We start from the raw sequence: 23,821 nt of genomic DNA on the forward strand, positions 1-23,821 counted from the left end.
TCTAGTCAGTAAACTGATCCAGCAGTCACCCACCCTTAATCCCAACATTGCATTAAAACACAATCACACACTAGCTTTAGCCACCTCTGAAAAAAAAAAACTGATTGTCTGAGGCTTTGGGGGGACATTTTTTTTTTTTTGGTCTTTTTCCTTTTTATCAGTACCGGGAATTGAACTCACGACTGCCTGCTTACAAGGTAGGCGCGTATGCCGCTAAGCTAAATCCCCAGCCCCTTTTGGGGGGACATTTAAACACAAACTATAACATTCTACTCTTGGTCCCTCAAAGGCTCATGGACATCTTTATGCAAAAGGCCATTAGTCCGTTTCCAAGAGTCCTCAAAGTCCTAATAATTTCAGCATTGCTAAAAAGTCCAAATCCAATTCCAAAGTCTCCTCTGAGATTTAAGGCAAACTCTTAGCTGTGAGCTCCTGTACACATGAAAAGAAAGTTAAACATTTCCAGCATTCAGTGGCATAAGATAAAAATTTCCATTCCAAAAGTTACAAACTAAAAGCAAGTCCAAAACCTAATAGGGCAAACATTTAAGTCCTGTGCTCCATGCACAACATCCAAGAAAACTTGTTGCAAGACGTGAACTCCAAAAGGCTTGGGTGGCTCCACCCAATAGCATTTTTGGTGGTTGTAGCTCCCATGGCTTCTCTCTTGAGTCCATTTTGCTCTTTCCTCCCAGTTTTCCTTAGGTGATCCAGGTTCATGGCCTCTCCAAACTTCTGGTTCACATTTAGCTTCTGCTTCACACTCACAGCTTCATACACTGCCCTCTTAGGGGCTTCTTCTGAAATCTGCATGGGAGCCTTCTTGATCCCACAACTCTTCCATTCTGCATACACCTGCAACCAGCATGTGAATGATGCCAAGGTCTGCTGCCAGCTGGAGCAGTAGCCAGGCTTCCCACTTTTGGCTAAAGGGTCCAGTGTCTGGATAGCTGGGAACTTTGACTCCAGTTCTGAGGAAAAAGTTCTTTATGCTGCTACCATCCTGGAACATGGTACTCTGCAGCTGTCTTTTCAAAGCACAGTCTCACTTTTGTGATTTTGAAACTGCGGAGAGTGGAATTCTGCCTTTTTGTGACTCCCTCAGGCAATCTTCTATTCTGTTGCTTCTCAGCAGTCAAGATCTCTTGCCCTACCTTGAGTCCACAGCTTAATTGGCACTTCCTTTCTGGCCAAATTCACAATGTTTTAAATCATTCTGCAGGCCTCTTTGCGCTCTCTCTTTTTTTTTTTTTTAAATCGGTACCAGGGATTGAACTCACGACTGCCTGCTTGCAAGGCAGGTACTTATGCCGCTGAGCTAAATCCCTAGCCCTTTTTTTTTCTTTGCTCTTGATTCTCAACATAAATCTAGCTGAAAGCCCCCAGCTGCACCATGCCAGTCTTTTTTTTTTTTTTTTTTGTCTTTTTTCTTTTTATCGGTACTGGGGATCGAACTCACGACTGCCTGCTTTACAAGGCAGGCACTTATGCCGCTGAGCTAAATCCCCAGCCACCATGCCACAGTCTTAATATTAGATTGCCTTGAAATTTTTTCCGCAAAATTAGTCTGCCACCCTTAAACTTAGTCTCAGGGAAAGTCCCTGGACAAGCAAAATGCAGACAAGCTCTCTACCAAGCCACAACACACACTGTCTGGACTACAATAGTCAATGAAGTCTTTCTTCCCAGCAGAAGCCTCCTGAGTCTGTTCTTTACCAGCTTTCTAGTGTTCTGAGCTCTGAATAGAATCTTCCTTATAGAACAGCCTAAGGTGTTCCAGCACTACTTTTTCACCTGGCACTTTTGAACCTTTCCAAATCCTTCTCACAAGTCATTCCCAAAAGCTTCTGATCCACATGATCATGTGCATCAGACTTAACATTTTTAAGAGTACTGGCTGGTTATTTTGATTCTCAGTTTGGGTTTGCCTGATGTTTTCTGATGATTAGATTGAGTTTATGCTTTTTTTTTTTTGGCAGGGATACCACATTTATGGTACAAGGATCATAATAATTCCATAAGTAAAGCTGCAATTTGTCTTGTGTTTGGTCTCCCTATCCAGCCAGGGAATTGATCTATGCCTTCTTGCACTTATATGCAGTCCTATGAATATCTGAATCATTCTGTGAAAGTTTTTTGCATTAATTTAATTGTAAAACAGCTCTCAGGTTAATTGCTTTATATTGAGCTTGGCTTGAATCACAGATAGGCTCAGAAAAGGTTACACAGCAGATGTCATTTTAAGAACCTGGGGAAAACCACTTTCCCAGGAAAGTGACACTACAATTACAAGGATACATCCATCTGTTCTCTGATATTTGTAATGTTTTGAAAGTACATATAGATATAGATTCAACAGTTATATAATCAGATATCTCTAACAGTAATAAACTGCTTTGATCAACACTAATGCCAATGGCACATATCAGGGACACTTTTTTAATATGGCAAAGAAGGTGGCTCTGGATACCTCTCAGGGAAGTAGAATCATATAGGAGGAAAGGACTGTAGAGAAAGGGTATCAGGAAGCAATGTAACAGTAATCATAAAAAGTGCATATTTTCAGAGTTTAAAAATATGTTAATTTTTTTCAAATGTGTTTCAGATGTTTTTTAATGATGTTTAGAGTTGAAGTTTCCTCCTTGCTTTCTCATTGTGTTGTTTCTTCCTCTCTCTGGAAACAGTGATCGTGATGTTACTGTGGTCCATACTCTTATGCATACATTACACACATATGTATCTGAAACAACTGTGTAGTTATGTCTTACTTATTTTTAAAGAATTTACATAACTGCTTTTGATATACTGATATATTTTTATTAAATTTGTTTTTGATGAGAAAAAAAGGATCACAATAATGTATTTGTCTCCATCTCAGTGACTTGTATCAGGAAATACTTGATATTGTCATGGTTAACATATTACTCATGATGTTACCTTGGGTCACATGATTAAGGCATGTTAGGTTTATTTATGTAAAATTGTTACTATTTTTGGTACCACTGGGGATTGAACCAGTATTTGGTTCAGTCGTAGGCATACTAAGAGTTCTGCCCCTGAGCTACACCCTGTAAAATTACCATCTTCCCCATTTTTCTTCGTATATTTTTGTATTCTTCATATATTTTGCCCACTAATTTTAGTATCCCTTGATGATAATTGCCTTTCAGTTATTATTGCAAGTTTATTAAATGGAGATACTCTGTTCCATCTTTCCCTTTACATTTGATACTTGGAATGCTCTATAAGGAAAAGCTTTTCTACTTATTTTGTTATTTATAACATGGTATACATTTTAATCATAAAATGGTCCATTATATCTGGGTGTGGTGAGCTCACACCTATAATCTGAGGCAATAGGATCCACTTAAATTCAAGGCCAGCCTGCTACATGTGAGTTTAAGGTCTATCTGAACGACATGGCAAGACACTCTCTCAAAAAACTAAAAAACAAAATCCACACTACCATTTTAGATATCAGGTGTGGCATATACCAGTAATTCCAGCGCTTGGAAGAGTGAGGCAGGAGAATTGCTGCAAATTTGAAGCCAGTCTGGGCTACGTAGTGAGTTCAAGAGCAGCCTTGACTACATGGCAAGACTCTGTCTCAAAAACAGAAACAACCGAAAGGAAAAGAAAAGCCATCATTTTAGGATCAAAAGGCTTACAACTAAAAATACATATTGCTGTGTAGAAGAGTTAATATGAGTGTAATATATACCAAACAATATATGAGAATGACTGTTTATTTCCTTGTTCTATGTGCATTTATCACCAGTTTCTTGAATGAGACAGAATATATATAAATGAAACACTTTTGGGTGGGTAGAAGTTCTAAGGGGGTAGAAAGAATAGTTTAACATACAGCTTTCTTACAATGAGTACTGCCCCACAATGGGAAGGGTGCTATGTGTGAAGGAGTTCCTTATTCTTGGTAATGTTCAAATCCAGACTTAAAGCTTCTTGCTGAGGATGAGGCAAAAGAGATTAAACTCTGAGGCCTTTCTTGGACCTGGGAGTATATAACATTTTAGTTGTTGTTTTGAGACAGTTGTTGTTTTGTATATAACATTTTAGTTGTTGTTTTGTTGCTATGTAGTTAAGGATGGCCTTGAATTTGTGGCAGTCTTCCTGCCTCAGCCTCCAAAGTGCTGGGATTACAGGCATGTGCCCGCCACCATACCTGGTTGTAACATTTTAGTTTTTAACTATCTGTTGATTACTCTGAGGTCTGATTTAGATGTCTTACTTTTCAGTGGTTGAAGGCCTTTCACTGTTGGACTTGGGAGTATCTCCGTATTCTGGAGCAGTATTTCATGAAGTAAGTGTTGTTTTCTTTTCTGGGTACTAAGAGTAGTTAACAGTCACAGATAACAAAGCCTAACCTCAGTTTTTGTGAAAACATTTAAAACCATCTAGTTTTGAAAAACATATTTAGAAACAGCCCTTTTTAGATGTCCTCTGAAGAAAGACGTTTCACAATTACAGTGGAAATGATCCAGGGTAAGATTGTAGTTTGGGGAAACAGATGAGGCTTCTGTAGAAGTGACTATTTTTAATGGCAAATAAGTTGTAACAGTTCCCAGTCTATGAATAGGTTGTCTGCTAAGTGGCTTGTAATTGCTTAATTGAAACTTGCTTTCTTATGAAAACCATATAGCAGCATTGGTTTCTTAGCCTCCCAAAGCTTGTTTAAACCATAAAATTAGATTATAATGAGAAATAGACAAATCCACAACTACAGTCAGAGATTTCACTATTTCTTTCAATGGCTGATAGAACAAGCAGTTAGAAAATCAGTGAAGATATGGGAGACTTGAACAATGCTACCAACCAATTTAATTGAAGAATATTTCTTCAATAATAGAAAAATACATATTTTCAAGTATATGTGGAACATTTGCAAGATAGATCCTATTCTGGCCCATAAAACAAGGCTGTATACCCTTAAAAAGATTCAAGTGAGGGGCTGGGGATTTAGCTCAGCGGCATAAGCGCCTGCCTTGCAAGCAGGCAGTCATGAGTTTGATCCCTGGTACCGATAAAAATGAAAAATTAAAAAAAAAAAAAAGATTCAAGTGATATAAAGTGAATTTGCTGTCAACAATGGAATTAAATAAAAAATAACAGAAAGATATATGGAAAATTCCCAAATATTAGGAAACTAACATATTCCTAAGTAACTCCTGTATCAAACAACAAATCAGAAAGGAAATTAGCATTTTTTTTCTTTTTCTTTTTTTCTCGGTACCAGGGATCGAACTCTTGACTGTGTGTTTGCAAGGCAGGCGCTTATGCCGCTGAGCTAAATTCCCAGCCCGGAAGTTAACATTTTTAAAGTAATGAAAATGATGCTGGGGATTTAGCTCAGTGGTATAAGTTCCTGCCTGGCAAGCATGAGGTCATGAGTTCGATCTCCGGTACAAAAAACAAAGTAATGAAAATGAAAACATAACCTATTAAAATATGTGGAATGTTACCAAGCAGCATTTAGGGAGAAATTGATAGTATTAAATACCTATGTTAGAAAATAAGAGGTCTCAAATCAATTATTGCAGTTTTTCTGTATTAAGAAACCAGGAAAAGATAAACTCAAAATGAGCAAAATAAATGAAATAATAAAGATCTGAGCAGAAAAAGAGATAAACAGGAAATAAGGTGAACATTACTGAAATAAAGGTAATTCTTTGGGATTAACAGTAAAACTAAAATTTGGGAGTGGTAGTTATGTTCATTCTTGATTGTGAAAGTTTCCTTAGTGGATGTATAGGTTGAAACTTGTGAACTTACATACTTTCCTATGTGCAGCTTTCTCATGCTGGTTACTCTTCTATAAAACTAAAGTTAAAAAATGTGATTTCAGGGCTGAGGATTTAGCTCAGTGGTATAAGTGCCTGCCTTCAAGCACGAGGTCGTGAGTTCAATCCCCGGTACCAAAAAAAGAAAAATGATTTCAATTAATAGCAAGTACATTTAGAAAAATAAACTTGGTTAAAAAGATAGAGTGATGAGCATGCCTGTGGCTAGTGCATTCAGGGAAGGTGCTCTGAGGAAGTAAAATTTGAGTACAATCTAACTGAATTCAGGAGCCAGGTTATACAGGGTGTTTTGTAAACATGGATAGTAAGAGTTTGGATTTTATTTGTAGTGTGATGTGGAAAATAACTGGAACCTTTTAAATTAGGAGCTAAATGATTATATTTGTAATTCATGTTTAATGTTGCTGTGGGTATTGTGACGGAAATCGACTACAGGATAAAGCTGAAGCACGGAAAATGGCTAGGGTGCTATTGTAAATGTTTAAGCAGGATGATAGTTGCTTGGTACTTGGTACTGGGGTAATAACAATGAAGATTTCTTTGTTTGAGACAGGATCTCAAAATGTAGTTCAGCCTGACTTGCAACTCACTATGTAGCCTGGCTGGGCTTTGTTTTTGGCACAAGGTCTTTCTATTTAGCCCAGGCTGGCCTTTGAACTCACAGCACTCGTCCTTCCTCAGCTTCCTATGTGCTGACATTATGGGCATGAGCCACCAGTTTTGCTCATAGGCCAGCTTTGAACTCTCATTGTTGTTTCTGCCTCAGCTTCCCAAGTCTGGGACTATACATGCACTACCAGTGGAGAGGAAAAATCTACATGGGAGAGGAAAAAGGGATTTAGTAACCACAGATTAGATTTTGTCTGCCTCTAACAGATGTTTCTGTTTCCGTGTTTAGCCAAGTAAGGTTAATAAAAGTTGTGACTCATGTCTTACCCCAACTGGAAATGGTCGCACAAATGGAGGTATAGCCTAAACATACGTTGCATTCAACATATACTTTTCTATAATAGTATGCCATGCAATTGAACTGCTTGCTATGTACGTATTAGTTGAATATAGAAGCCAATTTATTTGCTGGTAGGCTTTTTTTCCCCTTCTGGTACCAGGAATTGAACTCGCAACCTCACGTTTGCCAAGCAGGCACTTGTGCCACTGAGCTAAATCCCTGGCCCTGCTGATAGGTTTTTGAGAACTATTTGTTACAGTACCTCTGATATTTAGGGCCATTCTAAATTATCTGAAGCATCAAAACATTTTGAAAGAAGGCTATTGATACTATAAATATGTTAACTACTCCTTACTAAGAAGGATAAATGAAAAACAGAATCCATGTGTAGATAACTGTAATGTTTTTAGAATTTTTTTTTTTTTTTTTTTTTTTTTTTTTGTCTTTTTGAGAAAAGTTTTCATTATGCAGCTCAGGCTGGTCTTGAACTCATTATGTAGCCCAGGCTGGCCTCGAATTCACAGCAATCCTCCAGCCTCAGCTTTAAGACTGCTAGGATTACAGGCATGTACCACCACACCCAGCCTTGTTTGTAGAATTTTCAAAGCAGAATTGATACCTGTTTTCAAAAAGATAAAAGGTTCATCTTGAGTAGCTAACATATGAAATTTATTGTGTGCTAGGCAGTATAAGTACTTTGTACATACTACCTCATTCAGTTCTCTTGAGAACCCTGTGAAATAAGTTACTATTCCTGTTTTGAAACAGAGGAAACCAAGACTCAGAGGGGAAAACAACTTGCCTAAAGTAGGAACCTGGGTTTAAACACTAGTCTGGTTCCAAGCTTTGTTCTTTCTACAGTGCTAATTTGTTCTCACTAAAGAACCTGTCAGACTAGGCATGGTGGCACATGCCTGTAATCCCAGCTCTTGGTAGACTTGAGAGAGACAAGAGGATCACTACAAATTCAATGCCAGTTTGGACTACATAGTAAAACCATGTCTCAAAAAGACAAAAAAGACCAAAAAAGAAAGAAAGAAAGTCTTTCGGTGACTTTAACAGTGTTACAGGACACAGGTTTTTTTTTTTTTTTTTTTTTTTTAATGTAGTTAGGGCTTGGAGAAAAGTGCTCCTGAGTCACTGGCATGGGCTTACTGAATCCAAGTTCTGCCCTTGCTTTCTGGTTTGGTGGATTGATGGGCTGGTTTGTAGTAGCAGGCCAACACATCTGCCAAGAACAGCTAGGCAAGCAGGATCAGTGTGAAACGTGTCTTGTTGAAGGCATTGGAAAGTGCCAAGATTACCAGGACTTGAGCATGAAGTATAAAAAGTGAGACCAATAATCTGAGCTGCTTTCTTCTTAGAGCATTTACCAATTTGTAAGTGGCACAGGCTGAGAAGCAGAGACTAGAACAGGAAGTGTCTAGTGTTAGGCCAAGGAGCTAAACAAAGGTGTTGGTAGTCTCAGTGTGCTAAAGAAATAAAATTTAAGTGTAGTTGCAATCAAGATGGCAAGGCTCTGGTAAGGACCTCACTTTGAATTGGGGTCTCTGAAGGACTGCAGCCTAAGAGTGACAGTAGATCAGATTTAGACTAGTCCTATAAAGACCAAATACTGCTTCTAACTAGCTCCATTCCTAGTTAATGTAGCACAATTCTAATTACTTGCTAAAAGCTTTAAAGTTTTTTTCCAGAAGAAAATAGCCTCATCCAGAATCTCTATAATTTTTCATATGCAAGGTCTGCCATTCAATTAAAAATTGAAGCATAATAAAAGAAGAAAAGGCAATAAAGCAATTTCATAGGTGATTCAGATACTAAAGTTATCATCAAGTTTGGACATTAAAATTACCATGAAGGTGGCGTATTCCTTTAATCCTCGCTCTGAGAGGCTGAGGCAAGAGGATCAATGCAAGTTCAAGTCCAGCCTGGGCTAGAAAGTGAGTTCAAGGCCACCCGAAATAGATAGTGAGATAGTGAGACCTTTTTCAATCATTCAGTTAATCAAAATTACTGTGATCAATGATTAATATATTTAAAATAGAAGATAGGATATAGAATTTAACTGGAGAACTAGTATATATAAAAATGAATTAGTTCTAAATTCTAGAACTGCAAAACATATTAATAAGTAAGAATGCAGTTGATGCTGGTTGTGAAAGCATATGCTTGTAATTCCAGCTGCTTGGGAGTTTGAAATAGATGGATCACAGATTGTTTTTTATTAACTATGTTTTTATTAGTACATTAATCACATTCATCATAGGGAATTTTTACTTGTACATAGTATATCTTAATTTTTCTTTTTTCCCCTCATTTTCCTTCCCTACCTTCAGTCCTTTTTCCCTTACTCATTTACACAAGCTTTGGAGGATCACAAATTCGAGGGTAGTTTGGGCAATTGAGCAAGACCTTGTCTCAAAACATTAAAAAGAGGGCCAGGAGTTTAGCTCAGTGACATTAGTGCCTGATGGCAAACATGAGGTCATGAGTTCTATACCCGGTACAAAAAAAAAAAAAAAAAAAAAAAAAAAAAAAAAGAAAAGAAACCAAGTGTGGTGGGATATACCTATAATCCTGTGATCCCAGAACTCAGGAGGCTGAGACAAGAGGATTGCCTCAGGTTTGAGGCCAGCGTGGGGTACATAGTGAGTTCAAGACCAGCCTGAACTATGTAGTGAGACACCCTGTCTCAAAAAGCCAAAAAATGAAAATAAAAAAAGACTTGGTATGTAGTTCAATAGCAGAACATTTACCTTAAAATGTGAGGCCCTGGATTCAATCTATAGTGCCATTTTAAAGAAAGCAATAAACAAGTTTAACCAATTTTACAAAACGAAAGAGAAGATTACATCTGAAAGATAAGGTCTGTAGAAAGGGGCTGGGGACTTAGCTCAGTGGCATAAGCACCTGCTTTGCAAGTGTGCAGTTTTGAGTTTGATCCCTGGTATGAAAAAAGAAAGGGAAGGAAGAAAAAGAAAAGGGAAAGGGGAAAGGAAAGGAAAAGAAAATTCCTAGACTCTGAAGTCTGGAAGGAAAAAGATGTAAGCTGGATGAATGCATGCCTGTTATCCCAGCCGTCTGAAAGGCTGAGGCTGGAGAATGACAAGTTTAAGGCTAGCCTGGATAACTTAATGAGATCCTGTCTCAAACAGAAAGGACTGTCATGTATGTAGTTCAGTGGTAGAGTGGCCCTGGATTCCATTCCTACTCCTAAAAAAACAGAAAACAAAGAAAAAGACTATGAGCTATAGTGAAGAGGTCTACTCTGTGTACCAGTGGAGTTCCTACAATGGGGGAAGGGACAGAATGAGACCAAATTAATATTTCAGTGTATTAGAGACTGAACATTTTTTCAAAATTTACTACATGCCTGTAATCCTAGCACTTGAGAAGCAAAGGTAGGAGGATTGTTACAAGTTTGAGACTAGCCTGGGCTACAAAGTGAACTCAAAGCCAGCTTGAACTGCATAGGGAGACACTGTCTCAAAAAGACAAAGCAAAACAAAACACTATAATGCAGAATAAAGCAAGATAGAAATAGAACAAGTGAAAAATAGAAAGTGGTAAACTTTTACACAAGTAAATACACCTAATGTAAATAGATAAAAATCCAACTAAAAGACAACAGCTCTCAGATTAGGCTAAAGAAAAAGTTATATGTTGCTTTTAAGAAACACATAGGTTTGGGAGTGTGGCTCTGATAGAGCAAATGCTTACAGTCATGCACAGTGTGCTGAATTCAATCTCCAGTGCAAGAAAATGAAAAAAAAAAAAAAAACCCACAAAACAGAAACACATTTGACATATAAGTACATAAGGAGAAAGTAAATAAAAAAAGCTATATAAGAAAAAAAAAAGCTATACCACGCAGTTATGCAAACATTGCCAAAAAGACTGATATAACTATACCTAATACCAGATAAAGCCTTATCTATGCTAGGCAAACACTCTGTCACTGAACTACATCCTCTTGTTTTTTGAGGTAGAGTCTAAAAAAAGGTTGTCCTGGCTGGCTTGGAACTTTTGATCTTCCTATCTCAGCCTCTCAAATAGCAGGGATTATAGGCATGTGCCACTGTTTCTGACAAGAGAATTATTTTGTAATAAGGTCACTCTACCCTGAAGATATAGTTTCTACATAGAACTGCATCTAACTACATGATTTCAAAATATGTAAAGCAAAAATGGTAAAAGAACTAGACAAATCTCTAGTCATAGTGGAAGGTTAAAAATCCTCATTGCCTAGCATGCATGAGGTCCTTTAAAATTAAAAATGTACCTCTCAGGGCTGGGGATTTAGCTCAGCGGCATAAGCGCCTGCTTTCCAAGTAGGCAGTCGTGAGTTCGATCCCTGGTACCGATAAAAACGAAAAAGACCAAAAAAAAAAAAAAAAAAAAATGTACCTCTCTTGGTCTGTAATAGAGCAACCTCCCTCTCCAACCAACATCAACAAAGATGTACAATATCTGAAGAAATCATTGGCATACTTAACCTAAAACATCATTTTGTAGAATGCTAGACCATAAATGTTAGTATGCACATTATTTTCAAGTGCATATGGGTCATTTACTGGTGAGATCATGGGCCATAAAGCAAGTCCCAACATATTTCACATGACTGAAATTATATGTGTTTTTTTATGATTGTAGTAGAATTAAATTAGAAACCAATTATAGAAACATAAAAAAGAAAACTTCCAAATATTTGAAAATCAAACCCGGTGTTTTTATTTTTAGTTTTTTCTTTTGTTCGTTTCAGTGCTGGGATTGAACACAGGGCCTCACACAGACTAGGCACTTGCCTGCCACTGAACTATATACCCAGTCTGTACATACTATTTTACTTTCTTCTTTTGAGACAGGGTCTTGCTATGTAGGTCAGGCTGGCCTTGAACTCACTGTGGAGCCCAGACTGGCCTTGAATTTCTGGCAATCTTCCTGTCTCAGCTGCCTAGATGTTGGGACTACAAACATGCACAATCATGCCCAGCTTGTATGTTTTAAAGTATTCTTTATTTAAGAAAAAAATGTCAGTGGAAATTAGAATATATCTTCAGATGAATGATATTAAAAAAGCCTAGCATGTCAAAACTTGTATGATACTGCTCAGCCATACTTAGAAGAAACTATATTGCCTTAAATAATAAAAAAACATTATGCACAACCTTGTGTTAATGGTACAAAAATGTACACGAATTGGACAAATTCCTAGAAAAACTAAACTGACCAAAAATGCAGGAAATTTGAGTAATGTTTTGTCTGTGAAAGAAATTGAATCTGAAATTTAAGTCTCAGAAAACACTCAGGCCAGGGCTGGTATATAGCTTGGTGGCACAAGCACCTGGCTGGCAAGCTCAAGGTCTTGAGTTCAGTCCTAAGTACCAAACAAAATACTCAGGCTAAGATGCCTTTGTTTAATTTAATTAATTAATTAATTTTAGTGGTATTGGGGATTGAACTCAGGACCATGTGCATCCTATGCAAACACTCTACCACTGAGCAACATTCCCAACCCTGAAGGTGCCTTTATAATAAGGGAGTTTTCTCAAATCTTTGAGGAAGAACTAAATTATCAGAGAATAGAAGGAAAAACATTTCCCAGTTCATTTGGGGGGGGGGGGCTCAGCAATTTTAGTCCCTTGTGAACCAAAATTAACATCATAACTTATTGTGTTAACAGTTCCTAAACTCATATTTGTTTTTTGAACCAGGATCATGTTATATTGTCCAGTCTGGCCATGAACTCCTGGGCTCAGGCAGAATCTACTTTGGGCTCAAGTAATCTTCCTGCCTTAGTCTCCTGAGTAGTACAAACATAGCCATATACCACCACTCTAGACTAAACATATTTAATACACATTAGGTTTTGTTGTCTTTACTCAATTCAACAAAGAGTGGCAGAAGAATAAAATCATTGTTTCTCATCATCCACTGACCAATTAGCATAGCACAGTCTTCTAAGAAGGAAAACATGAATTTTTCCCCCATTCCCAACTCAGAAAACTGATAATTTATAGTAAAGTTTAACTTAATTTCTTTACATGTTTGTTTTTTTCCCTGCAGACTCCATTAATAATATACCTCTTCCATTTCCTAATTGATTATGCTGAATTGGTATTTATGGTAAGTGACCTTTCAGATAAAATCAGTACATAACTATTATTAATTTTATTGCCTGTTTTTAAGGAAAAACTGTATTTTAGTAATTTGGGAACTCTCAGCAAATAAAAGCAAGCATTTGTATTTTAGCTTGAAATTATGACCTGTTGTTTTTTGTTTGTTTGTTTGTTTTTGAGACAGGCTGTCACTGTGTAATTCAGGCTAGTTTGAACTCCTATGTAGCTCAGGCTGGCCTTCAGTTCACAGTGATCCTTTTGTCTCAGCCTCCCAAGTGCTGGGATTACAGGCATGCACTACCATGCTCGGCTGAAATTGTGGAACTATACTACAACTATCTATGTAGTATAGAAGTGTGGTAGTATAGAAGGAACAGTTTCTGATTTTCAGCCAGTCCCAATTCCTTTTCTTCTTTAGAATTTGGTTTCTGGGCTATGTGGTCTTGAATTTTATAGCAAGATTCTGTGATTGGTTTAATTGTGTCAGTGTGGACATCTTGAGTTTCCTGAATGCTTTGCTAAAAGTCTGTAAAGAGGACATTGGCCTGATGAGACTTTCAGAGACAAGAATCTTGAAAATGGAGATGACTGGGCTATATTTTGAGAGCCTGAAAGTCTAGGGTTAAAGAATCTGGGTGAGAAAATACCCAGGCAGTCTGTAAGGGTGATCCTTAATAATTATAATAGCTGCTGTTGAGGACCTACTGTGTGCTAAGCACTGGGTGTGTAGGAGGGTTGTAAAACAGTGGATATTTCCATTTTACAGAAAATTTAAGTAACTTGCAGTTCTAGAGCAGATGTGGGATACCAGATTGACGTGGGCCTTTATAGATCCTTATCTTGAGGGTTTTCCAGTAAGACCTGCGGAATGACCTTTCTGTTTGAGCAGTCAGAGTGAGACATGAAGTTTGTTTGGACTGGGTGCTCCACTAGCATCGCAGAACTGTAGGGTTTGGCAGCATCCCATTAGTCCTGCACTAACAGAGTTCTATTTCTTATTATTTGACTTTCTTTTGACAGATAACTGATGCACTCACTGCCGTTGCCTTGTATTTTGCAATTCAGGACTTCAATAAAGTTGTGGTAAGTTAGTGGGTGGGACAGAGCTGATGGAATTTGGTAACCTTCTCTTTGTTACTGCAGAGAATCAAAGGTCATGTACTTTAGAACACAACTGTTTTAAAATGCTCAGAAGTGGGAGTGAAGCTCCTGGTGATTCAGCCAGGCCTGGAATGACAAGCCCGAGCCCACAAGACAGCTTTACTAGTCCATACGAAAAGGTCAACTTAATCTATGTGGCTTGTAAATATCCAGCAGCTGCACAAATTAAGACATTCTAGAACAGAGTTGAATAACAGTGATATTAATGAGGTCCCTTAAAAATTTTCCATCCCTTTTCCCAGTTTTTCCTTTCAAAAGAAAATGAATAGAACTTTTAATTCACTGTGTTAGGTTTATCTGATGTAAAGTTGGTTCCCCAGCCGGGCATGGTGGCTCACGCCTGTAATCCCAGCACTCAGGAGGCTGAGGCAGGAGGATCATTGCGAGTTTGAGACCAGCCTGGGCTACAAAGTGAGCTCAAGGCCTGCCTGAACTGCATTGTGACCCTGTCTCAAAAAAGACAAAAAAAATTAAAAAAAAAAAAAAATTGGTTCCCCAGTGTTGGTGATTTTTTTTTTTTGCTGCTGGTGCTGAGGTCTGAGCTCACACCTGTTAGGCAAGTGCTGTACCACTGAACTGCACCTCCAGGCCCAAAAGAGTAACCTTAATAAGAAATTTTGACATGTATTAAATGCCTATTAAAAGTGTTGATATAAACCTTAGTTTTAATTCGTATGTGTGGTGGGGTTTTTTTGTTTGTTTATTTTTGTTTTTTGTCTTTTTGAGGAGGGGTTTCTCTGTGCAGTTTAGGCTGTCCTTGAGTTCACTTTGTAGCCCAGGCTGGTCTCAAGCTCGCAATGATCCTTCTGCCTCAGCCTCCTGAGTGCTGGGATTATAGGCCATCATGCCTATAATGCCCGGCTTTTTTGGTCTTTTTTTCTTTTTTCTTTTTTTTATTGGTACCGGGGATCAAACTCACGACTGTCTGCTTGCAAGGCAGGTGCTTATGCCACTGAGCTAAATCCCTAGCCCCTTTTTGGTCTTTTTTGAGACAGACTTTCACTGTACAGTTCAGGTTGGGCTTGAATTCACTTTGTAACCCAAGTTGGGCTCAAACTCACAGACTGTCCTCCTGCCTCACCCTCCCAAGTACTGGGGTTACAGGTGCAGAACACCTCACTTGGCATTAGTCTATATATAATAGCCAAAAGGAATTGTATTGTGGAACTATCCTCTTTTTTCTGAGCTCTGAGTGATTTAACAGTTTAACCATGTGTATTACCCATGTAAATATATATCTATATAGATCTATGTATCTATATATATATATTATTATTATTATTTTTTAAATGAGTGAAATCCTTTTTGATTGGTTGGCAGCCACTGAGAGGATTTAGGCTGGGGTAGTGAGATAAGACTGCATTTTGGCATTGCCTGTTTGTGGTGCATTTTCATTTCTGTTACTGAGTAATAGAACCAGAAATAGCAATCTGTCTTTCTATGGCACTGGTCATCAGTGACAAATAGAGCTGGTGAATTTTATATGATTTTAGACCTCAAAGCATATCTAGACAAGTGTTCTTGGGAGTTAATTTATTGGTTTAGTGGTTCTATAAAATCCTTGAAATGGGCCAGGGATTTAGCTCAGTGGCTCAAATGCTTGACTGGTAAGTGCAAGGTCATGAGTCTGATCCCAGGTACCCCTGCCCTGCCAAATCCTTTAAATGGTATGAAAAATCATGTGTGTATGTGCATGTGTCTTTTTCCCTAAAAGTCCATAGCTGTTATTGGTGCTCACAGAGTTCTTGACTCCTCTCCTAAAATATTAAGAACTACATTTTAGAGGTTTAGTATCACTAAGATCATCCGATGTACATCTTACTAATGGAACATAACTTAAAAATTTTAGAGACTGAGATGAATACTGCTGCAGGATTTCCTTTGTTACTGATGAAGTAACTAGGACATTCATAAACATATGGAGGAGGAATACAGGGATAAATTAGCATTGACTATTTTCTTCTCCAAGAGAGGTTGTATATGAACCTAGAAGTATGGTTCTCTAGAGTGCTTGTTTAGGGTGCATGAGGCCTGTGGTTGATCCCCAATATTGCATCAGAATAAAAACCTGTTATAGCAGTACACACCAGTACTCCCAGCACTCCTCAGGAAGCTTTGTAAAGACGGGCCGAGGACATAGCTCAGTGTGAAAGTTTTGAGTTTAGTCCCCAGTAGAGGGTGGGGTGGAAAGGATATGGGTTGTATACAGAGGCCATACTCTTTATTTGGAGTTATATAAGCTAAAATATCTAGAAATAAAGTGTTATGATCTTTTTCCTTTGTTTAAAGTTTTTGTTTCTATAGTTTATTAGTTTTGTTTTTTTAAGTCAAAGTCTGTCTATGTGGTTTAGGCTGGCCTTGAACTCACAGCATAGCTCAGGCTGGCCTCAATCTCATGGTGATTTTCCTGCTTCAACCTCCCAAGTCCTGGGATTATAGTGATGCATCAACATGCCTGGCCTCAATAGTTTATTTTGAAATGGGTCGACAAAAAAAAAAAAAAAAAAAACTGTGTATGCAAATGTATATATAGTGTATATATAAAGATAAAAGAGATGTGGCAAAATGTTAACAGACCTTTGGATTTGTTGAATTATTATTTCAACTTTTCTGTAGTTTGAAATTTTTGAATGTAAAACACTAGGGAAGTAAATTTATATATATACAAATATATGTTATCTATCTGTCTTATCTATGTGTATAGCTAAGGGAGGGTTGGTAGCTTTTGTTTAAAAATACAATAAGTCACATCTTTTCAACCAAAATGTAAAATTGAAGTGTTTTAATGAAAGGGAATTATTGATAGTAACATTATGTATATTCTTTTTTTTACTCACATGTATGTGTGTGTGTGTGTGTGTGTATTTCTTTTATTATCTTGTGCAAATGTCACAAAAATACTTCTGCATCCCATTTAGTTTTGGGATTTTTGTTTTGTTTTGTTTTGCGTTCCTAGAGATCAAACTCAGGGCTTTGCACATGTGAGATAAGTGCTCTACCACTCAGTTACACCCTCGTCCTTATAAAGTTATTAATGGGAGTGGAGAGCTTAATGGAAAGTAATGAAAGTAGGTTTCAGTTAGTTTTCTAACAAAGTTGGACTTCAGTGTCAACAGGAAAACTGTCTTTAGTACCAGTATTTTTGATTCATGTGTTGTTTCTGAGTTTATGTGGAAACATTTTTTTCCTCCATTTTGTGATTTTTAGCAGGAGGAAGAAAACCAAATGGATTATTATCAGTATTCTGTTTTTTAATGCACCAGGATGTACTGTTACTACCAAGACTAAATTAAAAATTGAAAATTTTATTTATTTGTTTGATTACAGTGCTGGGGATTAAACCCAGGGTCTTACTCATACTGGACAGATACGCTACCATTAAGCTACATACCCAACTCAAATTGGAATATTTTTGTTTTCTACATTCTCAGAAATCACTGTTAGAGCATTAGATTTCTTAGTCAGAGTAAAAGTATTATTTATGCTATGTCAAAAATCAACTTTTGGTTCTACTATTTTCTATAGTTGATTTACATAGAATATCAGCATATGTCTTTTTCGAAAAATCTCTACTTTGTCAGAAGGGATCATATCATAGAGTCTTGGAAGCATTTTAATTTTGCTAGCCTTTTGGATTTTTTGGAAACAAGATTTGCTATGTAGTTGAGGCTGGCCTCAAACTCATGGTGATCCTCCTGTTTTAGCGAGTGCTGGGATTATTGGTGTGCACCATGCCCAGCACATGAGACTTTTTATTTTTGGTAATGAAGCTATGTCCCACCCACATACATCCTTGAAAACTGTGGTGTCAAGGGGGCTTCACCTCTTTCTGATCTTGCCTCAATCTGTAGAGTATGAATACTGATGGATGGAGACCAGTTGAGCACCAGGATGGTTCACATCTGCCTCACAAAAGTAGTGTTAGTCTAGTCTGTTCTTTGCTGAGAATGGTGCCTCCTGTTTGGAACTCAGAATTGTAGCCACATTCTTGTCTCTAGTTGGATGCAATGGGGATTTTTAAAACAGGTTTTATCTATGCTAAAAGGGCTGATATTGGGCCTGTAAGGCCAGCCATAATGGTGACCATGCCGGTGAGACTGAGGGAGACAAGAAAAGGGAACAGGATGTGGGGCTGCTCATTTGCCTTACTCTGCTGGCGTCTCCTCTGTCAGAAGCCTTTTCTGGTTGGAAGTACTGTGTTTGAGAAGGTTATCTTTTCCTTCCACTGCTGACCCAAGGTCCTCTTTGTCCAGGACTGACACATTCCTGGTAGCTTTCCTCTCAGTACAACCCTGCTGACTGGCTTCTGGTCTGAAGAATGGGTCTGCAGTCCTATCTGTGACTGTGCTATCCATGGAGGAAATCCCTGTCTCCTTCGAATGGCCTTCCATGGCTCTTCTTCCTCCAGAATACCTTGCTGCAGAACTCTTAGCTAGTGGGCCTCCTTCCTCTACCATTGCTGTGGCTCCCTGAGTGCCTTGAGGGCAGTTCCAGTTCTTTATTCCGATAAAGCAACTTACAGTGTACTCTGTCTTTTTAATTAAACAACCTCAGCTCTGAGTGGCACCATAAATCTTACCTTTGATTATCTTCAGTACTTAATTTGGACTCTGCCAACTGTGAGAACAGAGATGATCAAAGGGAAGTTTTTGAAGTTTGTTTCAGGTTTCTGATTAAGCCTTTGCCAAACCTATGTAGGCAGTCTGGGACTACTTGTGTTTTTGTTGATGACCTCTTGACTGGTGTGTGTGTGTGTGTGTGTGTGTGTGTGTGTGCGCGTGTGTGTGATACTGGGGATCGAACCTAGGGTTTTTACACTGAGCTACTTACCTAGACTTTTTTTTTTTTAATTTTGAGACAGTTGCTAAGTTTCCTGGGCGGGACTTGAATTTAGCATCCTTCTGCCTCAGCCTCCCAGAGTGCTAGAATTACAGGTGTGCACCACCACACCTGGCTATTTCATATACTTTTAACTTTATGAAAATAGTATGATGCAGTATATGGTCTATCATGATCTGCTAATTTCATTACTAAATCTTTAATGATGCACATAATTAGGCACTTGTTACTTTGGCTTCTCTGAAATACTATAATAGGATGCAGACTTGGTTTTATGCTGCCTATTCTTTGATCATTAAATCAGCAAGGCTGCCATTTAGGATTCAGGGGCCTTTTCCATCTGTAATCTGACCTATGTTTATTTCTCAGTCTGGAACACACCCATGAACTTGTTGGGACACATCAGGGAAGAGCAGGAGCTTTCCAGCCCTACCCCATTGCATTTCAACTCTCAAACTGCCCAGCCACACCCAGTTCTCCTCTTTCTCTTTATCATGACCATTTCATACCTCCTCTGTGGAAGTAAAAAACTTGGTAGAGGAGAATGAAGCAGAAAGAACCTAAGATAATATGATGTTTGAGAACTTTTGAGTCCTTAGACTACTGACAATAACTGAAGAATCACTAAGAACTGGCTTTGCAACCCAGTCATTCATTAAGCTACTTAGCAGATCTTTTGATTTTTTTGAGACAGGATTTCACTATGTAACCCAGGCTGTCCTCAAACTCAGAGTAATCCTCCTGCCTCAGCCTTTGGAGTGCTCTGATTATAGTCATGCACCAGTACATTCAGCAGCAGCTCTTTATTGCTTATCTGCTTTGCCAGGTATTAGGCATTCACAGTGCGCAAAAATATGGTTCCTACCCTTATGGAATTTGTAGGCTAAGGAGGAGCCCTGGCATTAGTCAGTTACCTAAATAAATGAAAAAGTTATAACATGGATCGCATTGTGAAAGAATATGCACACTAAGGGAATTTTTCCTGCTTGGAGTCCAATGTGCCTTCCCGAGGAAGCGATGAGCTCTAAAGCCTGTGTGGGGTTAACTGGAGAGAGAAGAGGTCACATTCAAAGGCCTGGGAACATGGTGCTGGAACTCAGAAAGTGGGAGGTGGGGGAGTAAGTGTGAGATGAGCCTGAAGAAGCAGAGCCAGACCAGCTGGGATCATGTAGGTCATGGCAGGGACTTTTGTCTTCACTCTCAAAACAATGGGAAATCATTCTGGTTCATGTGTTCTGCACCTTTTTTTTTTTTTTCCAGTTTAAAAAGCAGAAGCTACTCCTAGAACTGGATCAGTATGCCCCAGATGTGGCTGAACTCATCCGAACCCCTATGGAAATGCGCTACATCCCTCTGAAAGTGGCTCTCTTGTAAGTATTCTCTGCCAAGTTAGACTTTAGGGCAGACAAATGTGAGGAAAATGTGATGTGACTTTCCCATGTTATTTGCTATATTTTTAGAGATTTGTCATCTTAGTCATCAAGTATTTGCTATGGTCCTATTGCTCAACTGGGGTTTGGCCAGCAAAAGAGACAGAGCCATTCTGTCTCTGTTGAGACAAAGACTCACACAGGAGAACATGCATAATCAAACCCTTTACAAATGCATTCTGACTTGATTCCGATCTGGGCTCCATCCTCCTTATAACCAGTGTTTCTTATTTTGAGACAGGGTCTCACCATGTAGTGTAGACCAGCCCTGACCTCACCATGTAGCCCAGGCTGGCTTTAACTTGTAGCAGTCCTCCTGCGTCAGCCTCCCAAGTGCTTGGATTACAGACATGTGCCACCACACCTGGCATTGTAACCAGTATTTCTTTAAGAAAAAAAAAAGTTCTTCAGTGGTGATATATAAAATGAATAAAATTCTAGTCTTTATGTAACTCTTGTTTTAAGCAGTTTTAATGTTTATGTACCATCTAACCCCCCATTTGTAGTTTAGAAGACTGGAATAAAATAACAAATGTACCTATCTCAGCTGGTGACCAGTGTGGAAGTGTGGATGTTGTTTAGATATTGTAAAGAAATTCTTTAGGAGTACCTAGTGCTACCAGTTTAATTCTTTCAGGTTATTTCCATTTGTATTCCTGAAATAAGCAAATATGATTTGTTAGTCAAAATAATTAAATAACAGTCATTGAAAATTAATAATGTACTGGTTTCTAGAGATATGTGGTAAGCAAAACAGACAAATTTCCTTATGGGAAAACATGACCATAGAACTCGTTGGAATTAGAAGAGGCCTTGTAATAAGTTTATGAAACTCTGTCTTGTGTGTGAATTTCCTACTCAGTGTTACAGATTGGTGTCTTTTAGAATATTATCTACTGTTTAAAAATGGCTTGGTTTTTCTCTCACTGAACAGTTGTCAGTTCATATCCACATGTTTGGAGCTATAGATGGGATCTACTTTACCTTAATAGAACCAGAAGTTTAGCAACATTATGAATACTTTTGGACTCATGTGTTTCCTGGGATAGGAATTTTTTTTTTAAACTAGGAATTGAATACAAGGGACTTCCCAAGGAGATAATTCTCAGCCTTTAAAAAAATTGTTTTTAAATTTCAAGACAGGTTCTAACTAAGTTGTTCAGGCTAGGCTCAAACTTGTGATCCTCCTGTCTCAGTCTCCCAGAGTGTTAGGGTTACAAGTGTAACCCTGGCAGCAGTTTTGTAATAGTTTAGTCATTTCTTTAAAGCTTATCTCTAATTGCTGGGAAAAACCCCTGACAATTTCCTAGGCCTTTGACTTTGGAACTAATAATCCTATAGTTCTGGGAGGTGCTAGCTTTAAGATCTTTTTTTGTGAATAACAATTATGATCTTTTCCTAAGACAGTGATGTGTTTCTTCCTATAAGGTAATCAAAATTATGTAACTGGTTTCCCTTTTACATTGTCTGAAGTGAAACTTAGCCAGATTTGAAGCTGTTTATTATGCTGTAGAAGATCCATTTGGTCTTCTGTCCTTTGTTTTTACTTTCTCCTTTTATTTATTTTTCCCCAGGCTTTGATTGTTGCTATTTTTTCCTTACTACTATTTTTGTTATCTGTTCTCAATCTAACAAAGTATTTGTAGAATCATGATAGAAATAAATAAAAATAATCCATTGAGATTATATAAGATTTCCCAGCTCATAAGCATTTCAGATTCATTTTCTCAGCCCATTCTTTCCCACCTTGGGAGTCACTGTGTTTTGGCTTAATTAACTCTTCCCCAGGGGAAGGTCCAGATGTCCTGTGAAGTTCTATGGCAATTGACTTGTTGAATTCAGTGGATTCTGCACATGGGTTCTAGGTCAGTGGACACTGCTTACCTACCAAGAGGGCTAAGTAGGTGGAAGTACATTGGCTTTAGAGCAAGACAGACCTGCTTTTGAAGGTATTTATTAACTTTGAAACCTTGGGCAAATTACTTAGCCACTGAGTCTCAGTTTTCTCTTTTGTAAAAGTGGAAAGTTACTGCACTGTGTAATGATTAAATAAGATGACTTCCCATTTACCATCTAGCACAGTATGCACTACCTTTTACTTATTGACATCCATACCCTATTCCATTCCATTTTAGTTAGGAGAACTCACTTCTAAGAAGTTACCTTCCTTTGAGTATGCTTTTAGAAAATCTCTTGAACTCCCTACTGATGATGGCAAGGACTCCCTGGTCCACTGACCAGGATTACTAATGCTGAATATGTGTGTTCTTCCCCAGCTATCTCTTAAATCCTTACACGGTCTTGTCTTGTGTTGCCAAGTCTACCTGCGCCATCAACAACACCCTTATTGCTTTCTTCATTTTGGCCACAATAAAAGGTAAGGCCCTGAAGGAAACTATATAAAGTTCAGTCCCTGATATATACAGGGTTTTATAATTTACACAGTGGCTTAAAAGAAAAGCATTCAATGTCTAAAAATTATACAAGTAATACAAGATTATTATAGAAAAAGTAGAGAGGCCAGGGGGAGCAAGGAATAAAATGTTCTGAAAATCTCTTCAAAGGGTTACTTTAAAAAGTTGTAACCGCTTTATATTGAGAACAGCAGTCTTCTACATCTCTCTTCCTGTCCCTACAGTTTAGCTTTTTGGAAGTAACTACTTTCTGGTTTTTGCTAGTACTTACTTTGTATTTCTGAATAATAACTTATACTGCTGTTTCATGAATAATACATTTTAGATATTATTATATTCTTATTGTGGGAAATAAAGATTTAGCTCTTTTATACCAGTGTCTTCCACTTTGCCTAATTTTCCTGTAGTAATTTTACCACAGTTTTTTAATTAATTTATTTTTTTTTGTCTTTTTCATGTTTTTATCGGTACCGGGGATCGAACTCACGACCGCCTGCTTGCAAGGCAGGTGCTTGTGCCGCTGAGCTAAACCCCAGCCCCTTTTATCACAATTTTGATTAAGTCAGCAATCACGGGGTAGAGGTGTAGCTTAGTGACAGAGTGTGTGCTTAGCAAGCAGAAGGCCCTTGATTCAATCCCTAGCACAAAGAAAAAAAATAAGTTTTAAATAAAATGTGTAGCCAGTACCTATAGTTTATGAAACTTTATGTATGTATTATTCCCTGCTAGGCAAAGTAACAACTGTGACTCTTATTTCCTTTTCATACAAGCTTCTGGGGATTATGGTTATCTTTTGGTGCTTGTTTAATTTTTTTGCTTAGGTTTTGTTTTGTATCAATGTTTTTTCCCCAATTGTTCTGCTAGAGCTATCAAGTATTACTTTTTAAGACCATTTAAATGCATCAAGTAGTTTATCAGTTCCATTGTTTTTCTAGAGACCTCTAACATACATTCTCTTTTCTGTTCCAGTCTGTCCTGGTTGTTTCCTGTCCTAGTACAAAATTGTACTGGAATTTCCCTTCATAGTTCACCTATGCTGTATCTCTTCTCTCCGAGATCCCTTCTTTAACTGTTCTTCTCTTCTCTGTTT

General features: G+C 38.0%; 1 protein-coding gene across 2 annotated transcripts in view; it reads left to right on the forward strand.

Moving 5' to 3' along the window:
* Positions 1-23,821, forward strand: part of Pigu (phosphatidylinositol glycan anchor biosynthesis class U) — a 91,286-nt gene that overhangs the window by 11,039 nt on the left and 56,426 nt on the right. For both annotated transcript variants that reach the window (XM_003467725.5, XM_063248491.1), the window contains exons 2-6: positions 4,257-4,321; positions 12,835-12,894; positions 13,908-13,970; positions 20,148-20,257; positions 22,594-22,694. In XM_003467725.5, the coding sequence (XP_003467773.1) occupies positions 4,257-4,321; positions 12,835-12,894; positions 13,908-13,970; positions 20,148-20,257; positions 22,594-22,694 (399 nt within the window). The remainder of the gene's footprint in view (positions 1-4,256; positions 4,322-12,834; positions 12,895-13,907; positions 13,971-20,147; positions 20,258-22,593; positions 22,695-23,821) is intronic.

The sequence above is a fragment of the Cavia porcellus genome, unplaced genomic scaffold (assembly GCF_034190915.1).
Source record: "Cavia porcellus strain 051 isolate PalLab524CR breed Dunkin Hartley unplaced genomic scaffold, mCavPor4.1 scaffold_5, whole genome shotgun sequence".
Lineage (NCBI taxonomy): Eukaryota > Metazoa > Chordata > Mammalia > Rodentia > Caviidae > Cavia > Cavia porcellus.